Below are 17,659 nucleotides of genomic sequence, written 5' to 3'. Positions count from 1 at the left end.
AATGACTTATTGAGGAGATGAAAGCATTATTGACCTGCTATGGGGTTTTGTTTGTAATGAGTTACTTTGTTTTGTTTAAATTTGGCATTCATAAAGGAGTATGACACTCAAACTCACCCTCTGACTCAGTAACCAGATATTTGTACTTCATAAGCAAGAACCCTTATAATCTGAATATGAATTCCTCAGTTAACAGGGTTTCAAATTGTTCTTAGAGTTTTATTAAAGTGTCTCTTCTCTTGTTTTCGCTTGTGATACATCCAAGAAAGTTAATGTTTTCAGTTAACAAAGGGTTAGTCCAATGAACTTGATCCCCTTTAGGATTTTTCATTACATCTTCATGGTTAGTAATCTTACAATTGCTTATAATTACTTTTAAGTAAGCTTAATTAGCAGTCATTTTATTTACTTTAAAAAAAATCCTAAAGTCGTCTATATTTCATTGTCTTCCTTTTTATTCCGTAAACCATTGAAATATGGTTTCCATTCCCACAATTCCAATAAAATTGTCCTTGCTAAGACTGGTAATGGCCTTTATACTTGTTAGACCATCTGGAAATTGTTAAATCTTTAACTGACAGCCAGGACAAATGTATATTAAAATATCTCTTGTGCTCAGATTCCTTGGATTTTTTTTTAACCTAATAATTATCTCTTTAGATGGTTATTTGGTATTGGCTAAATAAGTAGAAAATTTAGGCCCCAGATCTGACTATTTTGTTTTGCTGGTTTGGATTTGGGGTAAGTGAAAATTGTTTGACTTGTGCAAAGTGAAGAATCAAAACAGATAAGCTCATCAGATGGTGATTGATAAAGCTATAGCTACAACTTTAAACCTCAGGAAAAGATTCAGCCCTGCACCTCCTTGCAGGACAACCTGGTGCAGCAGCCTGGCCACTCCCACCCTGTTCACTGAAACACAGCTCTCTATCTCTGTCTCTGTCTAAAAAATATGGGAATTAGTACATTACAGGGACCTGAAACTGTAGAGCGAAATCTTACTTTCTTTCCACTCTGCTCATATCTACCTACTAAGGTTCCGATTGTGGCTAAGATCGTGGGATATATTTTCTGTTTAGTAACTTCCCTTCCCTGTAATGAACTAGGGAAGTGGAGGGCACAATAAATTAGGCATTGTGTTTAACCAGAAGGTCTCTTTTTCTTGTCATCAGGTGCAAAAACAGGACATGATCTTATGACCTAAGTGCAAGACTCAGCCACCGCAACAATAATTTCTCTTAGTTCTTGAAGTTGTGACACCATTAAAAGTTTCCCATTAAAATTTAAATTTAAAATTTTTAAAATTTAAAAATGACACCATTAAATTTTCCTCATTAAAAGTCTCTTTCTCTGGGCTTCCCTGGTGGCGCAGTGGTTGAGAGTCCGCCTGCCGATGCAGGGGACACGGGTTCGTGCCCTGCTCCAGGAAGATCCCACATGCCGCGGTGCGGCTGGGCCTGTGAGCTCTGCAACAGAAGGGGCCACAACAGTGAGAGGCCCGCGTACCGCCAAAAAAAAAAAAAAAGTCTCTTCCTCCTTAGTTTCAGGAACATTACACTTCTGCTTTACATGGCGCTCCTTGTCCTTCCTCCCTTTCAGTTTCTTTAAGGGAAGGGTACAGTACCCACACTCATTAAATACCAGTGTCTCTCATTTCCATCCTTGACCCATTCCTCATGCTGCAAACTCAGTGGTGTGGGTGTTTCTATAACATCAATTACTGTGCATATTTCAAGTTCTCTCAACAGGTAGGGAGGAATATCTTAACTATCTATCTTAACTACCTACCCATTGTCTCCACTTTGATGTCCCACAGCCATCTCACACTCAACAAATCTAGCTAAACTCTACTCCTATTCTCATTCTCTGATGTCTATATGTATGCACTAGCATCTATTCAATTGTTCAAAATGGAGACATTCCCCATTCCCCTAAAGGGAACGGGAAATAATCCCCTTCCCTTTCTCTCCCCCAAATCTGTAGTCACCAAGCAGCACCTGCCCTTTTATTTTTTTTTCCCATCCTTGGAATTCATCTTCTCCTTTCCAACTTCACTAAACACCATCTCACTATTTTTTTCAGGATAGTATCTTTGTCACTAAGATGATCTCCTTTCTTCTCCTACTCTACAAATCATTCTTCTCTCTGTCACAATTCAGTCTTTCTAAAACAAGAGCCTAATAGTGTCTTTTTCATACTTAAAATTATATCATACTTCAATCCAGTCTCCAAGATCAAACCCAATCTCTTCCGCACAGTGTATGAACTTTTACTTATGCTTCCTGCCCAACCTTTCCAGAATTGATTAGTTTGGCTGATGATAGCTCCTATAACAAATTTTAATGGCTTTTATTAATACAACTTTCTTTTTCTTTCCCATAACTATCAAGGTGAGAATTTCTAGTCTCTGGGCAGCTTTCGTTCACACAGTGTTTCAGGGCCACGAAAGCCTCTGTTTTGTAGTTCTGTCATCCCTTAGGGTCTCAGCGTCTTCTGCAACAAGCCAATGGGAAGGAAACAGTATGGTGAAGTAAGATCCTTAGTTTGGAAGTAACACCTTGGTTTCTTCTCACACTCTGTTGGCTGAAATTCAGTCATATGGCCAAATAGTAGCTGGACACTTGTCAGCAGTAGTTCTATACCAAGGAAGAAGGAACACAAATTTTGGCGAACAGTTCATTTTCTCTGCGTCAACATCAAAAGTCTCCTTCCGTTCCCTATCTTGCTCCCTGTTGCATGGCAGCCATACTTAACCCTCGTACTCCTGAAATACACTATGGCATCCCTTGGCATATGTTGCTGCCTTCTGCTCATGGCTATCTTCTATTCACCTTTAAAAATGCAGCTGAGAAATCTTTTTGTGTAGAAAGCCATTACAGAACTCTTATTTCTGGATTAATAGCCTCCCTATGTGTTCTATATTTTTTTGTTGCAATAGGTGCTTGGAAAATCTTGATAGACTCAGTTATGTACATTTTAAGTTCAAAAATGTTCATCTCTCTTCTCAGTAAGACCTAAAAAATATGAGTGTTGAAAATGAAACCTGTCATTTGGAGCGATTCTTATTACAAATTTATGAAAATATTTTTGGTAAAGTAAAAGGATTTATGATTTTATAAATAGCTGTTATCATACAACTGGTAATATACAATTTGTCAAACAGGAGCTTTTTTTTTTTTTTTTTTCCGGTACGCGGGCCTCTCACTGTTGTGGCCTCTCCCGTTGTGGAGCACAGGCTCCGGACACGCAGGCTCAGTGACCATGGCTCACGGGCACAGCCGCTCCGTGTCATGTGGGATCTTCCCAGTCCGGGGCACGAACCCGTGTCCCCTGCATTGGCAGGTGGACTCTCAACCACTGCGCCACCAGGGAAGCCCAAACAGGAGCTTTTTGTGTGTTTTTCATCTTAAGTGAAAACCTGTAGAAGATGGTATAAAAATCTTTTGCTTAATAATACTCACTTCCTTATTTTTCTGAAGAGACACCAGACAGCATCTCTCAGCTTCCTTTGCAGTTAGGTGTGGCCATACATTTGAGTTCTGACCAAGGAAATGTGGACAGAAATGATGTGTCTCATTTTCAGATCTGGCCCATATAAACCTCTCATATGCAACCAACTTCTTTCCCCTGCAGACTTAGTGTCAAAGTCCAGAAAAATCTCGAAAGCCATATGTTAAAGATGTCAGTGTTTCCATGAGCCTGGGTCCTTGAGTGATGCTGTAAAGCAGAGCCCCCGGCCTACCAAAAGGGAACACTTCCATTTGGCTGTTATGTCGTGAAAAAAAAAAAAACAAACTACTTTTATTATGTTATGTCATTGAAGTTTTGAGGTTGATAATGCCACCAGCATTATCCCAAATTATACAGCCCAGTGTTGATGACTAGAGAATTCATGTTTGGTGATCTCCTGGAAAAGTAAAAATCTTTGCTAACATTAATATTTCAAAATAGATAAATTTGCCTGACCAATGGTGAGCCTGAGGCACTCAGATGTCAGGACCTTCTGCTGCTTCCCTATTGTACCAATTTCACCTTGGGGCTGCGGGACTCTCTTGGAGCTATCGGCTACAGCAGTTGGCCTAAACAAGAAAACAAAGAGCAAAAAAGAGGATTTTGGAAAGAATATATTAAGATTCTCGGTGGTACAATGCTAAGATTATTTTTAAAATAACTTTAAACAGCTTAAACAAAAAGAATCATGAAGAGCTATAACCACGGTGTAAAATTATAAAGACATAAACCCCACCATGCAGAAAAGGACAGCAGTACAGAATCCTGTTTATTTTTAGTATGCAATCAGATGAAAAACAAAAATAAATATTCTTGGTGAGTCCATAACCACAGCCAGCTTACACATAACAAATCATCTGGAACTATGTAAGTCAGGGTCAGTGCTGTGGCTCAAAGGGTCATTATGCTCCTGAGATCGTTCCACAATTCCTATATGTATGTGTGTGTGCATGTGTGTGTATGTAAGTGTGTATACATGTATGTGTGTAGGTATGTACATTTGTATGTGTGTATATACAGAAATATATATATATATACACATACATATATAAAATTAGGCAGGAATGCTTTTCTCAAAGTCCTCAAGAAGATTTTTCCTCAGCCAAATCTGAGAAATATGCCCATGTGTGCACCAATCACAGGCAAAGGAGACAGGCCGGTGTCAATACAATTGTCTACCAATGAAAATTCATACTTCGGGTTAGGACACTTGTTCCATGAACACATTGCTCCCCAATACGTAACCAAAATAGGATTCCCTTACCAAGTGGTTCTCAAAGTGAAGTCCATGGACCAACATTATCAGCATCACATGTGAACTTATCAGAAAAGCACATTCTCAGGCTCCATCCCAAACCTACTGATTCTGAAAAATTGAAGATAGGGCTTTACAAATTGAGTTTTAACAAGAATTTCTGGTGCTTCTGATGCACATTAAAATTTGAGACCCACTACTTTACCATATAAAAGCAGATACTGAGTTTGGGGTAGGCAACTAATTGTTTATGCTATGCCTGGACATTTTCTAATTAAAGATATTTTCTAATTAAAAGTACTTTTCTTGAGAGATCATAACAAAATGAAAGCAAATACAGTTAAAACAAAACGAACAAAAAACCAAAGACATAAAAAGCACAAGAAGAACAAGAAAATGTTAATGTACAGAGGGGAATAAAATCTTAACATGTTTGAGAAAATGGAAAGAGGCAGATGTGGTAACTATTTTATAACAGGAAGTTACAACGTGTGTATAGACAGATGTAAGAATAAAGAGATCCAACTTACTACCACAGAATCCCAGAGAGACTGAGGACTTAGTGACTTCAAGTAAAAGAGAGAATAAAGTTGAAAATTAAAGATCAAAATGAGAAATGCTTGAAAGTCTATATTCACAGGTCTATTCACCAGCCCTCATTCACTATCGCCATGGAGAGAATGTGGTAATGGTATATACCACCCTAAGCAAGGTGTAGGAGCTTTCTTCTGTTTAAAAGATAACAGAAACTTCTAGAGATTCAAAAACAATATTCATGGAGGAGGAGAGGTTGAAAAAAAAACATTGAAAATGGAAGGTACTGGATCTCTCCAGTTTTCCTATTCCTTCTGCAGCAGATATCAGCAGTCAGAAAGCTAAATGGCAAGGTACATATCACTTCTTTTCTCCATATCCAGCTTTGTTTGGAAGATCATGTGTTACTTTGGTAAGTAAAAATTTTACTAGAAAAACAACAACAATGAATCCTTCAGGTCAACAAATATTTTCTTACTGCGCCAGTTTGCCAGTAGTGACGCTGGAAATAGTAAACATTCTAAACACATCTGGTTGATTGGACTCTCCAAAGGAGTTAACATCATTTAGCGGAAAGAGAGAGACAGAGAGAGAGCGAGAGAGAAACAGAAAAGACACCATAAAGAAAAACAAGTTTGACTCGCCCTATTTGTATTCTGTACCGCTTCCTGCTTCCTGGCGAGGCCACCCCGGGGGGCGGCCACTCCCCTGTTAATGACCAAGTTCCAGCTGGTTTCGACCTCCCAGTTCCTCGCGGCCCTGAATCTCAGAACCAACGTTTTTGGAGCCTCTCCACGGGTCAGAAAGGGAGCTGACAATCTCTCCGCGCTGCACTGGGGCGGCGGTCCCGCCTCCGGGTCTCAAGTCTCCCGCAGCTACGCGGAAGCGCCAGTCCCGGGACGAGGGCGGGAAGCCCCTTTGGAACTCACGATCTAGGAAACGAAACCAGAGGCCACGGGTTTCGTCACCGTCACCACGGTCTCTCGGAGGTCTCTTTCCTGGTAACTTCAGGGAGGTTGTGTAAGGAGCACTCTTGACTGCGAAGGGTCGGAAGCCGAGCATCGGCTCCGCGCCCGGGTTCCCCGAGCTCGTCTCACCGCAGGCAGCGCCGGAGCTGCGGCGGCCACAGGTTGGTGGGCGGCGTGCTCGGTCTCCTCCCGCGGGTGCCGGGCGCGGGGCTGGCGCGGGTTCCCAGGCCGGGCGGGGGGCACTGGGGGCTGCTTGGGAGCGAGGGGCGCGAGGGCCGGCGGGTTACGTTTGCGCTGAGGTTGGGGGCGGGGGGCTCAGGCCCCAGCGGCCTCGGGAAGCGACCGCAGAAGCCGACCAGGGACTCAGCAGGGAGCCCGGCTGACCTAGTCCTATCCCGGCCCGTCCCAGGACCTTTCCAAGGCCAAGGTGTTTTCTGCCTGAAACCGCCTTGTAGGTTCGAATGCGCTTAGTCCATCTCTTAATAGCGCGGAAGTGCGCTGGATCATGGCCAGAACCTGGGCTTAGCGGTATCTGCGAGCACTTAGGGGTATTCAGAGGGACGATTAATAGATCCTGCTAGCTGTCGTTGAACAGTCAGTATTAATGAGGAGTGTGGCTGCGGCCAAAACTATACTAGGCACCCTGGGACACCAGACGAATTGGGAAGACAGGCGGTTTATCACATAGAGGCTAAAGCCAGTAGCTCAGGAGTCCACCTGCCTGACTTGAACCTGCCTCTACTACTTAGTATCTGTGGACTCCCAGACAGTTTCTTCCTACATGTTCCTTCCTTGGCTCATCTCTGAAACTGGGTAATGATCAAAAGTTACAAGAGTTAGAGTGTGACGTATAACTTTGGCACTGCAGAGTGTACTCAGTAAACATTAGATTTATTACTTTAAATATTTGAGCAAGTCCTTGATCCTCCAAGCTCACTGTCTGGTTCCCATGTGGTTTTAGACAGCTATTCCAGCAAATCCTGGAATGGCCACTTCCCAGTTCCGGGAACAGGCAGTCAGTGTTTCTCCTAGTTGAGCAATTTGAGATACATGGTTAGTGCAAGTGTTACTTGCTTAGTGTGAAGTATCAGGAGATTCAGGGTCCCCTTGTTCTTCCTGGAGCTTTCTTAACAATGGAACTTTCTCTTAATACCACCCTGGCGAGTATGACAATTGTAGGGCTTTGAACACTGAACAAACACAAGGAAATGAAAAATAAATGAAAAGGGAAGTGAGTGGGTTTCTGCAGTTGGATAGAAGTGTCACATGAAACAGCTGAGTCACAGATTAGCCAGCCTTCACATCTGTAAGGTAACTGTCCTTTCTGACTGAAGGAAGTGAAATAATACTGTACACAACTATTGAATCAGCAAGCACCAATTAAGCGTCTTGTCCTGACAGGCCATGCTCTGGCCTTTGAGAGCTTAGACAGGAAACCTGTAAGAACTGTTCCCTGTTCACCTCTCCATCCTCTGGTCCAGTGATCTCTCTCCTTCTATGCTCTGTGACCCACAGATCTTTATTCCCTTGAATGAGCCAAGCTCCCTCCCTCCAGCCTCAGGACTGCTACCTATGCAGTTCCCCCTGCCTCTAATGCCTCACCCCATCCAAATACACACCTCCATAGCCTAGTTGATTTTAAACTGCCTTTGGCTCTCAGATGTGACTTTCTGACAACCCCACTACACTATCTAAATTAGTGCCTCCATAACTCTTTTTATAGAACCATTATTTTTATTCATAGCGCTAGTATTTGTAATAATATATTGTTAATTGTCTGCCATTTTGTTCTAGTGATTGTTATAGTGCCTTACATGCTCTGTGCCTTCAAGCAATATTCCTTAGAAAGAGGCACAAACTTTATAGTGAGTGACTATTTACAGACATGTTTATATGTGTATATGTGCATTTATATATGTGTACATGAGTGTGTATACTGCATTTTCTGTAATAGTGCTAAATTTTAAAAAACCAAAGCATTATAGTTAAGAAGTGCTAACTATTGTGCTTTCCATTTTTCAAATTTTGAAAATACTAAGTACTTACAAAAAACTCTTGCCTGGCCTAGTAAAAAAAACAAATAGGCAGCAGTAAATTTGAAATTCCTGCTCTCTGCCTTACATAAGAAAAACACCATAAAGATAGTCTATTAACAAATTTCACTGAAAATTGGTAATTTGGGATAATGTTTTTTTTTTTTTTTTTTCCAGTGAATCAAGGACATGACTGCAAAGGAAATGAATTGTGAATCATTCCTATGAGCTAGTTACTGAGCTGTATGACATTAAGTAACCATTAACCTCTCTGGCCTTAGTTTCCTCATTTTTAAGGAGGAAAGGAAACAACACAAATTTGTGAGGGAGCTCTCAGTTGTCAGGAAAGGCTCTTCAGGAGTAATAAAGCAACCAAACTAGGATAGCTGACATAAAGATTAGTTTATGTGTCTTTGGTCTCTTTGGTTTAGTTACTAGTTTTGTACAACACTTGACTACCTCTCTCTCAGTTGGTCCCAGCTGATGAAATGTCTACGTTGTTCTTCAAGGTTTACTATGAAATGCTATCCCAATGTGGTTCTGAGCATATTTGTTTTGATTTCTTGAATCTAAAATACAGAAGTGGTATTTTATAGGCAGAGTCTCTCTTATCAGGTTCCTTGCACTGATGATGGCCTCAGCCACCCCACTTCGGTCCCCTGTCTTGGACATACGTGTACTGGTATACTCAAATCCTCACCAACATCTTGGCCACCTGTTTGTGTGAACCCATCTGTTTTTGCTCTGCTTGTGTTTTACCAAAACCACAGTTCAACAGATGAAGTGCTTTTGACCTTAGGTGTTAACCTTTCTAAATGCATAAAATTTACCTACAAACAGAAGCTGAACAACATGGAAATTGCTTGATTTGTGACTTACCTCAGCAAGGGTTGGGTTCTCCACTAGCTCTAATTCCTCCCCTCCCCCTAGTCTAGTATCTCATTTTCATTTATTCATAGGAAGTTAGGGATATAGAATTCTGGGATTGTGTTTAGAGCAGTAAAGTTTTGTTAAAATAATTAAGGACACATATCTCCATCTTGGGACTCTGAGAAGAATGTCAACTGGCTTGGTTTTTGGCAGTTAAGTAAAATTGGATAAGTAACCCAAATCTAGTTTATGCCTAGTTCATAGGCTTAGTAGTTTCAGGATCTTTCAGAATTAGGGATGTTTCCCCTTTGGGTTGCAGGTTTACTTTAATATTTTTGACGAAATAAGATAGAAATTTCAGGACCCCAAGAGATGGGTCAAAGGGTTTCCTGTAATATGAATTGTGGAGCCACAGCTGGATATCACGTGCACTATTTCCCCTTCTCCCGGGTGGTAGAGGTTTATGATTATCTAGTATCCCATAGCACCAATAGAATAGGTCTTAATGGTGTCTGATAGAATAAATTTAACAGATACATGCTTATATGTATAGTATATGATGCCTTAATTTCCTCAGAAGCTCTCATTTAACAAGTTAGGGCAGATTATAATTTGGAATTCTGTATTTGTCCTGAAGTAATTATGATTCCAGTGGTACAATGTATAATATGACTTCATTAGAGTTCTTTTTCTTTTAGTACAGGATAAGTATGATTTTCTTGCAAGTCTTGCTGCGATTTGTTTCTTACTAGGAGTAGTGGAAGACATTATTTAAAAGTTATAATATTAAATTAATTAACTAATAAATTAATTCATCCAGGACACACAGCCCGATCATTCCCAAAACTGAGTGATGTTATGTCTTGTAATAGAACCATTAAGTTTGAGAAAACCAGAACATCCTTAAAACAGCAAAGGAGAGCAGACAGGGATGAACATGGGGGATGTCTTTAGTCCACAAGTGCGTTATTCTGCCTGTGGCACACATACAGGTTCAACTGTCACTTCACATTTTGCACCAGAGCTTATGATGTAACATTTTTCATGCTTGAGATATTAGGAACTTGTGAAAATTCTAAAAACTACAGGAAAATGAGGACCCAGTTTATATACTGCAGTAGTTTTGCCAACAGGTACTCATCCTCACAAAACTATAGTTTAAGACTCAAAATATTGTGACCAAGTAGGAAGGAAAGAGTAAATATGAACAAATGAGCTCTGTTTGAGTCTGTTTCACTTCCTTTCCTTTGATTTCTGTGCAAGGAGAGAATTATCTCTGGCTTCAGGAAAAGTAAATACTCATATTCATAGTTGGTACTCATTCTGCAAGGACTTGGGTACTTATTGCTCCATTGCTTAAGAGCCTCCACCTGTTCCTAATGTGATGCATAGCACTCGTGTATGAATTCCCTCTCTTTCTAGCACATTCTTTATTTCTGACTGGCACTGAATTTCCCAGGCTCAGACAACTAAATGCTAAGAAGAAATATATTTTAAATTAAAACTAAATTTTTTTTCCTTTCAGATGTATAGACTTGCCCTCCAGAAACTATGGAATTTTTTTTGCCAATTCAGTGATTTGTTCACAAAAATAAATTGTTTAATTCTAAAAATTAGACCTCCAGGTATTATTTAGGATTTTTCCTTGAACTGAGTGCCCTTCTGACATTTTAGGCAAGGCAGGAATGACTGAAACAGTAGTCCCTTAAAATTGCTAAGTTGATTGAAGGGCCATATAACATTTTTTAAAAAAACTAATCATATTATGAAGTGATCCTATGAGAAACAGTAGTTAAGTAAAATCTTGAGCTGTTTAGTCCAGTTTGTTAACTAAGGGATACTATGCATTTCTACTCCAGAAATGGAGTAGTTTTTAAATGTTTTATGTATGTTAGGGTATTGAAGATAATGGGTATGGATTTTTTTTTTTTTTTTTTTTTTTTTTTTTTTTTTTTTGCGGTATGTGGGCCTCTTGCTGCTGTGGCCTCTCCCGTTGCGGAGCACAGGCTCCGGACGCGCAGGCTCAGCGGCCATGGCTCACGGGCCCAGCCGCTCCGCGGCATGTGGGATCTTCCCGGACCGGGGCACGAACCCGTGTCCCCTGCATCGGCAGGCGGACTCTCAACCACTGCGCCACCAGGGAAGCCCATGGGTATGGATTTTAATATAGTCTTTGATCACAGAACTGCATGTTGACAAAAGTAATCATGGTCTATTGTATATAAGAATTTAGTCTCCTTTCTTAGTTGTCCTTCATATGATAGAACATAAAACACAATAATGGCCTTTGAAAACTTTTGGTATGCTTTTGTTACATGTGTTTATTAGCTTATTGTTCACCTTGAATAACTGCAGAAAAACATAAATCTTAATCTTTTTGTTCTTTTGTCCTGAGGAGGTCCATAGCACTTGGTTTCTGACCAGTTAATGCTAACAGGGTAGTATTGTTCTAAGAAAATCCAGGAAGTCAAATTTGTAACAAAAAACATATCTTTAAATTTATTCCAGGGCCAAGAAAACCCATTACTGAACTCTTTGAGTATATATAATTAAGAGGTGACCGTAATTGGAATATTCTTAAAAGTTTTACTATATTATTACATTTTATGCTTATAACAGGCAATGATAAATCAATAACTTTGAAAAGGAGAAGAGGGATATGGTTTCTTCTTGGGAACATTGGATTTTAGTTAAGGATATGGAAGGATCAGTTGACTTTTATTTACCGTTTAGGATAACACAGTAGAAGGAGCTAGTAAAGGGGCAGCAAAAACTGGAGAAGGCCTGGGAAGGGTAGAGCCAATTCATATTAGTGTGTGGGTCCCACGTAAAACAACTGAGTGGCAAGTTTTTGCCTAATGTGTTAATTGTAATTAACAGGCAGATAGGGGTTGGGATTTAAGGTGGAGAGATAGGAAAAGTAGTGACTGGATAATTGTGGGAAAGACTAGGATGGGATCAAGGCAGTAGAAGGCAGAAGTATTGAGTATAATGTTTTTTATCATTATATTTCTGTAGAAATAAGCAAGACAAAGTTTCAGTTGGATTATCATGGTGTTACAGGTACTATAACCCCTGAGTATATGTTTTTAGGCTAAAATCATGTATTGATACACAAACAGGGGGTCAGGCCTTCTCAAATTTGTTGCTGAAGCTGGGCAGAACATGTCCTCAGGACCTGGAATTTCCAGAGATATTTACAGCAGTGTGACCTGATAGCTAACCTTTTTCCTTCTCCCGCTGGACCACACCTGCAGCCCAGCCCTACAGCTGGATGCTGGATTGCATGCTCCCTGTAGATTGTGTAGGTTGGAAGCCTCCAGTTTTTAACTGGAGGGCCTTGGGTTCACAGTGTTTCTGTCTTTCTGCCTCATTGAACCCTCTCTTCCCAAGATTTTTAGAAATTGTTCACCATCCTGGACTGACCTACAACTTGTAAAATCCTACTCAGAAACATAGCAGCAGGGAATACAGTCAAGACTGAAGGGTTTAAATGACCAGATTCTGGAAGACTAGATGAATAGAGGAATATCTCATGTGTATATAGTTTCAGAGTATCTTGTTTCAACTGTCATATTTGAATTATATATTTATATCAGGTCTTCTTTTTCAGAACTGTTTAAATCATGGACAAACAAAGTAAGTAATTTAAGTGTTTACTTTCCACCTATAATGTTAAATCTCTTGTTAATGTGTTATTTGTCATAATGTTCTATTCAGTTTCTGAAAGGATATAATTTGCTTTGTGTTGTTTATGTTCCAGAATCCTAAGTCTGGGCCAGTGTTTTGGCTATAGAGAAGATGTACACAAATATCCATAACCACTAATTTTTCCTTTAAAAATAAAGAAGCCTTAGATAAACCTAAGAAATTTTAGGCTTACTGGGAAATATGTTGTATAATTTATATTACATTTCATCTGAATCAAGTTTCCCTTTTCTTTGTGCATTTTATATACAAAAAGACTGTTCCCATCATATTGTTTAACAAACAATGACTTTAATATGCCAGGACATTGTAATAAAATGCTCAGATACATCCCCAATATATATCTCATAAAATACACATGTGAATAGGTTTAAATAAATACAACTTTATTTTATGGCTTTTTTTTTTTCAAGAAAATTCTAAATAAGATGAGTATTAACCAAACATGTAAAAAAAGACTTTGTCTTTTAAAAAATTCAAGTTTCTGAAGAGAAAAAAAATCCTATGGGAAAAATAGGGAAAACAAAATCCTGCTTTCTGAAGGCTCTCTATTCTCTATGTTTGTTTAGATAGCTAAAGAGATGTTTATCTCTACCACAATGCCAGCTTTGCTACATATACTAGATATTCTTTAGGGCCAGAAACCTTGACTTTTCCTTCACGAAGTTTCATGATTTTTCTTAATGCTTGCGATACTAATTTAATTTTATTAACAATACTTACTTTACTTTTTAAACGTAAATTTACATAGTATTAAGCTATTTTCTTTGCTACAAAAATAGGATGCTTCAAATCACTTAAAAAAAATCATTGGGTCATGGTGACAATTACCTTTTAACTCTTCAACTTCCTATATACAAATGCATGTGTTTGTATGTATATGTGTGCATAAATTGAAATAGAATGTATGGATGTATATAAATATAGAGAGAAATAACAATAACTTGTTGACAATATGAAAGTCCTGTGATTTTTGTAAGTTATTCTAAGTTGCATTTCACAAATGCAGAAATCCATCCATAATTCATATGCTCTCTGATCTACTTGAGCACTTGCCCATGCATTTATTTTCTCTTTGTATAAATTCCCCTGGAATTCCTGAAACCTGGATTGCTCTAGTACCAAAACCCCAGGGATTATGAGCTCCTAATTTCTTGAATATGTCAACTCCTTGATATGTGTGTATATTTACTCTTGTTTAAACAGTGGTACCTGTTAAGAGGTGCCAAAATGTGACATATCATTTAAGGATGGGTCTTTAAGTCTTTCAAGACCCATGATACATACAGGAAATGTGTCAGATTAAAAGTTTGGTCAACTTTTTCTTCTGCACCGTTGCCATGTCCCCATTATTCAAAAATAAACTATTTTGAATTTACAGTTAATAAGCCATAGGGAAGAGACGAGAATATGGTGTAAGTGTAGTGTCCACTAGACCATAAATTCCATGAAGGCATAGCCAGTGTAGCCGGAGAGCCTAACTGAGGGTGACACAGGGGATGCTAGTACTAAATATTTATTTTCTGGCCAGGGTGCTTGCTAAAGGAATGATTAGATAAACACAAATATGAAGAACTAGGAAACTGAACCATTTGTACATACATATTAAAGATTATTCAAACTACATTGATTAGCAGATAACAAAAGTTAATATGTTTATTTATTGTAACTAAGTCAGTTATGATTTTTGTAGTTCAAAATCAGTCAAATACTGGGAATTTCCTATAGTTCAAACTTAATGGGGTAGTTCCAGAGTAAGCATAAAAAGGATATTTAAATACTGAATTGTATGTATTATTTTAAATATTTAAAACATAATTCTTATAGCAACAATTATAGATATCTTTAAAATCACCTATTATCCTTCTATTACCAAACCCACATCCAACTAGGTTCATTTATCTCCTTCTTCACAGTCTATGTAGTTGTTGTTTTTTTTAACATCTTTATTGGAGTATAATTGCTTTACAATGGTGTGTTAGTTTCTGCTTTATAACAAATTGAATCAGTTATACATACACATATGTCCCCATATCTCTTCCCTCTTACGTCTCCCTCCCTCCCACCCTCCCTATCCCTGAGAAAACCATAATTCAAAAAGAGTCTATGTAGTTTTGAAACAATCTATTTTTCCTAGTAACAACAAAAATCAGTGTATGGGAGAGAACACTCATCAGGCATATTTGAAAACTAGAAATTCAGCCCCAGTAATTAGCTGCCTATTTTATCAGAAGGGAATTTGTTTGAAACAAGATTCTACTGCAGACTAACCCTGATAACAGGCATAGCTTTTGTTAAGTGAAGAATTCACTTTGTTTCAGTACAACACAGGAGCATATAAATGAAATTATCTAAGAACAATGCATTTTTTTTCTGATATGTATTTTTTTAAGAAGATATATGTTTACCTCTCCTTGAATTGCAGATGTGCAAATGAATGATCCTCACCCAGGAACACAGTTGCCAGGTGGGTATCTCCCTGAATATCCTCCGGCAGCTTTCCCAGGTAAGACACTGGCTTAAAGAATAAAAAAACAAAATTTATGAGTTATTGATATTCCCCAAAGGGGGTGTGTGTGTGTGTGTGTGTGTGTGTGTGTGTGTCTGTCTGTCTGTCTGTCTCTCTCTGTATTTTAGTAGTGTCTTTTACTAAAAGTTCAATAATGAAATTTGTAGCCTAGTTCTGGATTTTTTTCTTTGACTATACGTTATCATAAATATCATTAAAATATTTTTTATTTATACAGAATAGTAAAAGTGTTGTGTTAATAAAAACAGTAATGAATTGACATTTAGCAAATAAGATATAAGGTTGCACATAAATTAAACCCCAAAATACACATATTAAGTAACAGATTTTATCGATTCTCCATTCGTTCTGAAAATTATGGTCATGCAGTCACATTTAGGAGATTTATCTCTGGGTGTTTTTGAGTCATTTATTATCTAGGGTTAATTATGTTAAGTGATTGTCATGCAAAAGAGATGACTGCTTAAGCCTGGAAGCTTCAAGCAATAGAAACATAGCTACCTGGGATAATTCTCATTTTTATTTTGTAACATACAAAAATGTGAAACCTTTGCTTTTATATACATGCCTTGCCTTTCTAAGAAAAGTAACTGAGTCATATCACTACATACCAAGTAATATATTATTTCTTTTGAACCACTGCATAGAAGACTTCAGAGATTTTCATTTAGACAAATGCAGTTATCAACATTACCAGAACTTGGGCTTCCCTGGTGACTCAGTGGTTAAGAATCCTCCTGCCAATGCAGGGGACATGGGTTCAGGCCCTGGTCCAGGAAGATCCCACATGCCGCGGAGCAACTAAGCCCGTCACACCCACTGAGCCTGCACTCTAGAGCCCGCGAGCCACAACTGCTGAGCCCGTGTGCCACAACTACTGAAGCCCATGCGCCTAGAGCCCGTGCTTCATAACAAGAGAAGCCACCACAGTGAGAAACCCACACACCGCAACGGAGAGTAGCCCCCGCTTTCCGCAACTAGGGAAAAGCCCGTGCGCGGCAGCAAAGACCCAACGCAGCCAGAAATAAAATAAAATAAAATAAAAAACGTTACCAGAACTTTACCAAATGGCAGAGTTCATGGTGCACCTACATTTGCAAGTAGGCCGGCTACCCACATCTCAAGAGACCATCCTGAGGACTTAGGATCAAAAGGAGTCTTGTTTGGCCAGAAGGGTGTCTGCATTTTTTATTCTACTCTGAGCAAACAAATCTGTTTAGGAGCTGAATGGCTTGTTTAGTTGTCTAGCCAGAAACCTCAGTGGAGCCTGGATCTCATCCAGATGTTTGCATTTAAACGAATGCGAGGTAGAAACACTACCAAGGCTCTAAGATGATAGTTCTCAAAGGTGCCTACACTTAAGTATTACTTGTAAACTGCTGAAAACACTAGTACCAGGGCACTATCCCAGGAAAACTGAAACAGAAGCTCTGGTTGTGGGACCCCAGGATTGGTAATTTTTTAATTTCGCAGGTGATTCTAATGTGCAGCCAGGGCTGAGAACTGCTACTCTCAATTTTTAAATGGTTGGTGTTTGAAGAATTATTAGCAAGTCTATAGTATGCACCCAAGGCACTTGGAGGATATTTTAATCCACCCATGGCTAAATAATAGTAGGCGATACATAATTAAGTTATAATGAGACTTGAGAGTTTGTGAGAAAAATAGCTCAAATTTATTTCTCAAGTCGAAGGCCAGTATAGCACAGGTCTTTTATGACAGTGATGCTAACAATAGCAATAGATTAAAACTGAGAGTTTATTGTGCCTAATGTGAATTAACTCATTGAATTCTCAGACAATATTATGGGGTAAATACTATTAATTATCACCATTATGCAAGTGGGAAAACTGGCATAGAGAGGCTGGATCAGGCTTCAAGTTCTGGCTTCTGTACTTAATAGTTGTGTTGTGGTTTTAAGCAAGTTGCTGTACCTCCAAGCCTCAGTTCTTATCTATAAAATGGGCATAATATTTTCTAATTCAGGCGTTTTGGAGATTAAATGAGAGTATGTGTAAAGCAACTAGCACAATGCTTTACAATTAATAAATGACAAATATTTGCTATTATATTAATAATATATTAAATCAATTGGGCTTTAGGTAAGTGAAATATTACCTAAATTTCAGGTAATTCTATATGCTTAATCCATTGATTTGGGAAATAATTATCCTCTCTAAGAATCTCGTGAAGGTTTAATAATGTAACCAATTAATTCACATCTCCTCCCCCTCACTGGCTTGCCTGTGGT

General features: G+C 38.8%; 1 protein-coding gene across 5 annotated transcripts in view; it reads left to right on the top strand.

The window, feature by feature from the left end:
* The first annotated feature begins 6,345 nt into the window (after positions 1-6,345).
* Positions 6,346-17,659, top strand: part of PLSCR1 (phospholipid scramblase 1) — a 29,950-nt gene continuing 18,636 nt past the window's right edge. For 2 of the 5 annotated variants that reach the window (XM_065875782.1, XM_065875781.1), the window contains exon 1: positions 15,316-15,384. In XM_065875782.1, the coding sequence (XP_065731854.1) occupies positions 15,316-15,384 (69 nt within the window). Of the gene's footprint in view, positions 6,429-12,783; positions 12,810-15,303; positions 15,385-17,659 lie in introns of those variants that run through there. The other 3 variants (XM_065875779.1, XM_065875778.1, XM_065875780.1) reach the window with 3 other exon arrangements.

The sequence above is a fragment of the Phocoena phocoena genome, chromosome 4 (assembly GCF_963924675.1).
Source record: "Phocoena phocoena chromosome 4, mPhoPho1.1, whole genome shotgun sequence".
In the NCBI taxonomy this organism is placed as follows: domain Eukaryota; kingdom Metazoa; phylum Chordata; class Mammalia; order Artiodactyla; family Phocoenidae; genus Phocoena; species Phocoena phocoena.
The sequence above is the reverse complement of the archived record's forward strand: the minus strand, read 5'-3'. Positions and strand labels throughout refer to the sequence as shown.